The 8880-nt window shown below is 41.0% G+C and overlaps 1 protein-coding gene across 1 annotated transcript; it reads left to right on the top strand.

Annotated features, from left to right (window-relative positions):
* The first annotated feature begins 4154 nt into the window (after positions 1-4154).
* On the top strand, positions 4155-8341 carry MMP7 (matrix metallopeptidase 7 (matrilysin, uterine)). The gene is made up of 6 exons (XM_009889413.1): positions 4155-4262; positions 4790-5013; positions 5120-5268; positions 6908-7033; positions 7599-7760; positions 8319-8341. The coding sequence occupies exons 1-6, from the start codon at positions 4155-4157 to the stop codon at positions 8339-8341; spliced, it is 792 nt and encodes a 263-aa protein (XP_009887715.1).
* Positions 8342-8880: the final 539 nt, after the last annotated feature.

Raw genomic sequence — 8880 nt, forward strand, 5'->3', positions numbered from 1 at the left:
GGAAAGCCATTTCCCTTGTGGTTTATTGTTCAACATTATTATTGTAAAAAATTTATCTCCATATTTACATCTTTTTCCCATGTGGTGTCCCAATTACACTGTTGTAAATACAAAGTCATTAAATGCAACGCAATTCTAAACACTGTAAGAAGATCCACAATTTGAGATATGTTAAGCTTGATTGCTTAATTATTAGTAACTTAGACGTGATAGTTCTTGTTATATTGTTTGTGCTGAACCTGAACATCTAATCCCTTCCTCAGGCGTTTCCTCCCCTAAAGCAGTGGGATGTGAGGTAGATCCTGCTGGGAAATAGCTCAATGCACCTTGCTCCAGCCAAGGAGGCTTCCCAGGATGGAAGAACAGGATTGCCTCTCTCCAGGGATGGGCTGACACAGTGCCGAGAGGCCCCAGCAGGCCCTTGGTGTCCAGGCAGGGAGGACTGGAGGCTTTCACCTTCACACAGCCTGCAAAAGGGATACGTAGACTTGGATTCCAGGGCTTCAAGGGACTCCTTTGAAGAGGGAGCCCCCTCAGGGGTAAAATCTATGGAAATGGAGTGCAGAAGCCATGGACATGTGCCTCCCTCTACAGTCTAGGCCCCAGCCAAGAAAAATGGCCCATAAGAACCACAAGGGGACTTCAAATCCATGTTGCTCAGAGGCCAAAAGGAGTGTGTCGTGTGAAGCTGAGATGAGAAGGAGCATGAAGCTTCATTTTGTGGAAAAACACCGGGAAAGTTCTGAAGCTTCTGACTGTGTGTCACTGGACTTAGCCTCAAGATATTGCAATGCAAAAAAACATTTTACTCTGCAGAAATATTTGCCATGTTTTAATTTTTTTTTTTTTTTTTTTTTTTGCTAGTCAAATTGAATAACCAGGTAACAGAACAAAACAAATCAAGTGTCCTGGAGACCTAAGAATTCAGGTCTGTCCAGTTCGGTAGGACTTTAAATACAGTATTGAATAATTCACAAGTGACCCAAACACAATATTTCCCAGGAATTTTTGGCCATTCTTTTTGCTTTGTATTCACTGTAGTGGGTTGACCACAGCCAGCAGCTAATTAGCCATATAGCCTCTCAATCGCTCCCCATGCACAGTGGGATGGGTGAGGGATTAGGATGTGCAAAAGAGAGAAAACTCGTGGATTGTGATACAGACTGTTTAGTAAGTGAAAAGGGGGGGCGGGGAGGGGGGGCTCAGGGAGCGATGCAAAGGCTCACCACCTCCCACAAGCAGATTGATGTCCAGCCAGTCTCCAGGCAATGACTACCTTGGAAGAAAACACGCACTCCACCATCATCTTCTGCTAGCCCAGTTTTATTGCTGACCATGTCATTGTATCATATGGAATATCTCTTTGGAGAACTTGGGCCATCTGTCCCAGCTGTGACCCCTCCCATCCTCTTTCCCGCACAGCCTCTTCCATACACTGTGGGGGCAGAGTGTGAAACAGAGAAAGATTTGACACTGTACAAACACTGTTCAACAATACCCAAAACACTGGTGTGTTATCAACACTGGTTTAGTCACAAATACAAACACAGCATGATAGATGCTGTTATGAAGAAAGTTAACTTCATCCTAGCTACACCCAGAACATTCACAAAGACATTTGAGCAGCTCTTGACTTGCACTAACTCCACTGTTGGCTAAATTCAGGTTGGGCAGAATCCAGCTGATCCTCCTGTCCAAGTCAAATGACCGAGAAACAGCGATCATTTACCACTGAATCATTTAGTTCTACTTCACTTTTTCATCCCACTCATGTCTAAAGGAGGCTCAGGTCTTAGTTTCTATATATGTATTTTTCTCTAGAAAAAAAAAAAAAGCTCTGATGCCCATCAATGAGTTCCCCATAGGACACAGTTTCATGAAGCATCCTTGTTCACACCAAGGTTACTCACCTCAGAAAATGTCACAGTGAAAACATTTCAGTGGCAATATTGTGAGTCATCTTAATAGAATTTTATATCACGGAGCACTTTTATCTTCACTGTGTGGCTACAGCAACTTCTGTTATTAACTGTCTCTAATAGCATTTCTTCTGACCACCTCAGACTTCCTGTGCACAGGCCATACTCTCTGGTATAAGCACAGGTTCTCTGCTGAATGGAAATGATATGACTATGATGTTCATGAAGAAAATTATTTTTCTTGATCCACAACATTTTTTGTCATTGAAGATTAAGACAAAAAGATAAAGTCTTCAAAATTCACACAGCTACATCTAAAAATCAGCATCTGTTTCCTTTTAATATTGTTCTGATTAGAATTAAATTGATTCCTGATTATTTTGAGCCAAAAAAAATGAAAATTCTTTTCATGGGAAATTTTTCATCTCAATCCAAGCCCAATGTTCATTGAAACCCTTTATCTTTTTTGAAAAAAAGAAAAAAGGAGGGAAGTTGACAAATTTCCGGCGGGAAATAAATGGAACATGACACCTGTCCTTTCTCAGGAAACTCTTGTGTTTAACTCTCCTTTTCAGTTTTGCCCATGGCCCAGTTAAAGATATATGTGAGTTGCTCAATAGTTTGTCAACTGGAATGGGGCTCTGGAGGCTTTCAAATTCTTCTTGTGTGTATGAGGAAATAATCAGTACCACACGCTGGAGTCATGCAGTTCACAGTGGTTTAGACACATCTTCATCTCCTGCCACCCAGACTCTGGTCCAGATCTACTTTACTGCCACAGTTAGACATCAAGTCAGTTGTTGAGGAAGAAAAAGATGAACCTGCTCCTAACAGTAAAACAGCTTCTTTTCATCCAGCTTTAAAAGTTGGACACCAACAGATTTCCTGTAAACCTACCAAAATGTACAGAAATGATCTCATGGCAGGTATCTGAGCTGTTTTCAATACCAGGTGGAACCATCATTCCTTTAGCAACTGTCTCAGACATTACTGTGTATTGTAGACCTCTCCTGAATAATTCAGCAGTGTTTTGATATACATCATCTCTCTCTGAAATTGAAGTCTTTCTTGTCACATCAGTCAGAAGTACATTGGACTTAAGCTAGTAACCCACAAACTCTTCCATACATGTTCAGCTATACCCGTACGAGCTGTCCTGTTGTGAGAAATGGTAATGGTCTTTTCCCATTTACGTGCCTTTCCTTTCAGATTGGAGGTAATATGGTCACAAAACTGCTCAGCCTGAAAAAAATCACAAGCCAGCCTGTGGACTGGTGATTCCAGTCCTCAAAAACTATCACTTCCAGTGGGGTTTGATGCAGTGAAGTTGAGACCAGTGTTGGTCTCAGGGGACGGGGCAGGTTGTGGCTGCCAAGTTCAGCTTTGTTTTTCTTTGCCAGTGCTTCACGGACCTCCGTCAGATTGCACTGCTACAGCTGGAGGTAGAAGATAGCTACACATTTGTTAGGTTAAGCTCCTCTCTTTTTTCCCGAGGGCTTCCACCCATTCTTGTAAATTATATTTTATATCTAGTTCTCCAATGTAAAGAGACTCTTCTGAAAGGCCATCTCATTTGGGAGGAAAAGGACAAAGCCTTCCCACAGCCTCCTATTTCTAGAGGGCACGGTTAAAGAGTTCTCTTCTGATCTCTGTAAGAACAGCAGAAACCTCTATAACTTCACTGAACTGGATTTCGTGCAGCACAGGATACCTCACAAGAGGATTTGAATCAGAAAAATTACCCTGACAGTGTTGTGCGTGCTCCCTGGGAAATGCCAGTAGTTTCAGCGAGGCAGCGCTCCCGTCCATCTCATCTCTGCCTCTGCATCAACTAACACAGGCAGGCTGTCCGACCAAAAGCCTGTTGCAAAATGCCTTCGTCTACAAGGAACTTGGGGGAAGCGCAGTAAGAAGTGGTTATACAGTAACTGTACTGATGAAGTTACAGAAAGTGAACTTCCCTCTGACCCTGTGGTTTCACTGCTGGAATAACATGAAAAGCGAGAGACAAAGCTGACTGCTGGCTGTGTCATGACATCAACAGGGAAGTCAAAGGAAAGATTTGTTTAACATGCTTAGTGATGACATTACATTAACACCGCAAAAAAACTGAGTCATGTATGTAATTGCCACTTGGAGCTATCAGGATCTATATAAGCATTTTAGGTGTGGGCTTGGGAGACAGAAGGGCAAACCCTTTCTGCTGCAGCAAGGCTCCTTGGCAAGCTGGGCACCATGCAATACCTCCTGCTTTGTGCTGCCATCCTCCTGCCCGAGACTCTTGCTTTTCCAGCACAATTTAAACCACAATCATGGAGCAACACAGACTTTGAGAACATAAAGGTATGTTACCAGGGGGGCAACATAACTGCATTATTAATAACCTGATTTTTGATTCAGCTTCTACATTCCTTTCCTATCTGTTTATAATATCTTCTTACCTTACATTAACACAACGGTTTTTGCAGAGGTGATACAAAACAATTTAAACTTGCTGGCTAGCTTAGACATCCTAAGTCTAACTTACAAAAAAGACCAAGTTCCAAGTGGTAAATAAAGGGGAGCATGATGTTTTTAAAACATCTCAAAAATATTATGTATACTATGTTGGAAGGCTGTGGATTTGAATGCTCAGTAAATTGTGTTTACTTAAAAGGATTGCTTCCTTACAGTGTTTCGCTGCTATTGCAATTCTCTTTCTATATGCTAATCTGTACTAGAGAGAACGGTAAACTGAAATGGAAAGAAAAAACACATCTACACCTAGCCATGACTGCAGGGTGAAGAAACAGTTCAATCAAATGAAAAATGCAATTACCAAAAGATCATAGATATACGTATTAATTTTTATTTCCTGCTTCTTCTTCCAGGCATATCTTGATAAATTCTTTCCAATTCTTTCAAAAACAAAAAGCCTAAGCTTAGAAGACAGGATTAAAGAAATGCAGAGGTTTTTCCACCTGACTGTAACTGGAAAAATAGATGTAGAAACAGAAGAAACAATGAAAAAGCCCAGATGTGGACTCCCTGATGTAGAAGATTACACAACATTTCCTGGAAGACCAAGATGGAAGAAGACACATTTAACTTACAGGTTAGTGATGTTTCAGGTTTTATGGGGAAATGAGTTGCATTGTATTTAACTCTGTGGGTTTCCTTCACAACCTAAATGACATTAACCTGTTTCCTTTTGCTGCCAGGATTGTCAATTATACACCTGATCTACCCCCAAAGAAAGTGGATAATGCAATTAAAAGGGCTCTGATGGTATGGAGTGATGTGACTCCACTGGAATTTGAAAGAGTATTCCAGGGACATGCAGACATTGTGGTTGGATTTGCACGTCGTGGTGAGAATACCTGTCATTTTTAAAATGCAATGGTCCATATTTCACTCAAAGCATGTATTTTTGTAGCCACAGCTTTAAGAAACAACAGAGTTTGGAATTATTCTGGAGTCTGCATAAATTTTATCTTCTCTCTATCATGCCACCAAATTTTACATATTTTGACTCAGTCTTACTCTTATGAAATCATTAGAAAATCCTTTCAGATTTTCAGCTGTGAAACGGAGGGAGAATTGAGCTCCAGAATGAGACACCTCAATTTAGATGTTCAAGGCTGTGTTTGCCTTGACAAATATTGCAAACTAATGGGCACGGATCTGTAGAGCAAAACAGCTGATTCTGAAGATCCAGCCTCCTCAGGCTGGATTCAGGCACATTCAGGCAGGTTAATTTTGGTCTAGATCTAGTCTGGTTCCCTGGACTGAACCGTCTCTGGCAGCTGGGGCACATTAGATTTGGCCATAAAGAGTACCCTCTGGTTGATTTTCTTCTAGAAGGACTCCTATTGGTGCACTCCAAGATTGCACTAAGGTGCAAGCCAAAGCATGGTCTATGCGGATGACCAGTAGAGTCACTTCAGAAGCTCACTTGTGATCCAGACTAATACATGAATGTAGCCATACCTTTAGCTTGTGGCTGGCACATAAACTGACTCAACTTAGACAAACTAAATGCCTACTTCAAGGTTAGCTGACTGGTTGTCTAGATCCATGGACAATATTTACTATATCTCCATTGACTGTAGGTGAAGATCAGATACTTGGCTTACAAGTAGGTGACTGCATATAAACACCACAACGTCCCAAGCCCATGCTTCACTGATGTGAAGCATATTATGTTGCCACAAAAAGTTGACTAATGTGCCAGTCAAAGTGAAAAAGGATCCTGCAAGCTGGAATGGGTTTTAATCCCTCATCACACCCTAGGACTCTCTCTCTTCTGCCTGTGTTTGGCCTGCCCCAAGGTCTATCCGCACGGTCTGAGGGAAAGGACACAGAATGGCATTTGAGTCTCCAAATACTCCTCAATCACATTGAAGCTCACTAAGGGGTAGAGGGAAATTTTCAGAGCTAGTACAAATACATCATCCTGTCAGCTCTTGCACTCGAGGTAGGAGATGGTAATGTTCCACCTGCTTTGTGATAGAAGTAGGTAATAGACCGTACCCCAAGGCTGGGGACAAATGAACTTAGCTCTTCAGGAACATGGTTATCTACCCCAAATCATTGTCTTCCACTAAAACAAGTAGAAGTGATAATGTCTACAACTAATGTTGTCCAGCACTTTCCAACACTGAAAACATTCAAGTTCTTATAAGGTTGCCAAGTATTAAGTTTTTATTCTGAAATAATCCCTGATTGCTGCCTCAGAAACACATTTCTGACAAAAGCTTAGAAAAAAATGTTCCACTCTTTCTGAAACATGCAGCAGCCTAAATTATCAAATGCAAGTTTTGAACTTAAGTCATGAATTTGCAGAGTGTTTCCTGCTCCTCATTTTACAACCTTGCTGGTATTGTAGGATTTTTTTTAAGGATTGGTAATGAACAAAACTAGCACAAACAAGCAACATGCTTCAATTTGCTGAATTTAAACATTACAGCTGCTGTCATCTGCTGACATTTATGTCTTTTCAAATGCAGAGCATGGTGATGGATATCCTTTTGATGGAAGAGGCAACACACTAGCTCATGCATTTGCACCTGGAGAAGGGATTGGCGGAGATGCACACTTTGATGATGATGAAAGGTGGTCAGAGTCCAATCGAGGTAAAACCCACATGTGTGTAGGAAGGGGAAAGGCAAATATTGTATATCTTAGAAGGACACAGCCATAGGAAATGCTTTCCATAACTCTTCATGCTTCCATACTATTTCAGTACCAACATTTCTGTTCTTTTCAACTACCTTTCTAAGTACTTGTGCTTCATTATCATTAGCAGCTATATGATGCCTGTTCTATCCATATTTTAAAGCACTTTTCACAGGCTAAACAAGCCTCTGTTTTCTACATAGAATCATAGAATCATAGAATCATAGAACAAAATATGATTTCATAAATTATGAAAAGGTAAAATGACTTGCTTGTAGGAATAAGGTTGACTAAAAGCAGAGATGGAAAGAGACTCATGGTCTCTACAATCATATGCAAGGGATCAGTAATGATTTTATTAAAATATTATAGTTACGTAAGAAAGTTCACTAATAACTAATCAAAACTGAGGTTTCATTCCAAGGGAATGAAAGATATAGATTCTCCTGCTACTTCGATCCTTTCTATGCTAAAAAGAAATGCAATACCTTTAACATATTTTTTTATGCTTCCGTGCTGCAGAAGTCAATTTGTTCCTTGTTGCTGCTCATGAATTTGGCCATTCTTTGGGACTGGGTCATTCAGATAAGCGTGAAGCTCTGATGTACCCTCTCTACTCGTTTGTGAACCCATCAACCTTCAGACTTTCAGAGGACGATAAGAGAGGAATTCAGAAGTTATACGGTAAATTCATTATGAGATTTGATTTTCAAGATAAAACCTACTGGGGTACAGGTTTCACTACTCTCCCTTATTGCAAAGGCTTCATCATGTCACCAAAAAGAAAGAAGGGGAACAAACTTGGGAAAAACACATTCCTGTTTACTCCATCCACTGTGTTCCTTCTGTAGCATGTCCCCACTGCAACCAAGAGGTGATGGAGCAGCAGCACAGCAGCCTGGCGCGCTGTCTTCCTGCACACCTACATATTGCCAAACAAATCCTGTGGACCTTGCTCTGCAAATGAGCTGTTTCAGTGAGTGGGGCTACTGTCAGGGAAATGAGAGAGATATCGTGCTACTCAACAAGGCAATGGGACAGTTCAGTGAAGGCAGAAACTACTCAGCAGTACGAGTGGAGCATAACCAGAATTGACCCCAAAGGGTAAACTTTGCCTGGTTTGCTCTTCTTTAGGCACCACCTTCCTCAGGGCATGCTAGAGGAACACTAGGAAAAAAACATAGTTGTCTGCATTGTCCATTTCCAGTACAGTCTCTTACAGTTTTTGCTTCTTTCCCACAGGGAAAAGGTCACCAAACTCTTGAAGAAAGTCCTTCAAAAAACCAAAGAATTCACATCTGGTTGTTTTGGTGTTCCCAAACAATTTTAATTGTCTAGCTAATTAAAGTGGTAAACTCAACCTACTGCACTTTCTCTTCCTGAATTTTTATATTGATTTATTTGCACTTTATACAATTTCACTTAACAATTAAAAAAAAAAAAACAAATTTGTATACTCTGTTGTCTAATGTGTTTGGTTTTTTTTCTTCTGGCATTTCACTGGGGAATTAAATAAGTCCTGCATGTGTGATAGATAGATGGACAAGTATCTTTTTTGAATAGAGGTATAGGTACCTAAAGACCCTGTGTGCATTTCCTGCTGGAGTTACAAACCCTTTTCTTGGCTTGCTTTCAGTTCCCATGCATGTCCTGGCCCTTCACAGTACCTACTGCTGCCTCCTCAGAATCAGCGTGCTTCCCATACAGCTCACACAGAGAGGAGAAGGTCTTCACAGTGCTTCCTTCAGCTTGAACTGGGATGCTTTGCCAAAGGGGACAGCTAGCTTTTCAACTTTGTCTCCTC

The sequence above is a fragment of the Charadrius vociferus genome, unplaced genomic scaffold, assembly GCF_000708025.1.
Source record: "Charadrius vociferus isolate BGI_N301 unplaced genomic scaffold, ASM70802v2 scaffold87, whole genome shotgun sequence".
In the NCBI taxonomy this organism is placed as follows: domain Eukaryota; kingdom Metazoa; phylum Chordata; class Aves; order Charadriiformes; family Charadriidae; genus Charadrius; species Charadrius vociferus.

Bases quoted from the DNA above. Each gene is read 5' to 3' on its own strand.
- MMP7 (XM_009889413.1), top strand. From the start codon at position 4,155: ATGCAATACCTCCTGCTTTGTGCTGCCATCCTCCTGCCCGAGACTCTT. The intron at 5,014-5,119 runs GTTAGTGATGTT...TTTTGCTGCCAG, and splicing joins AAGACACATTTAACTTACAG to GATTGTCAATTATACACCTG. The intron at 7,761-8,318 runs GTAAATTCATTA...TCTTTCCCACAG, and splicing joins AGGAATTCAGAAGTTATACG to GGAAAAGGTCACCAAACTCT.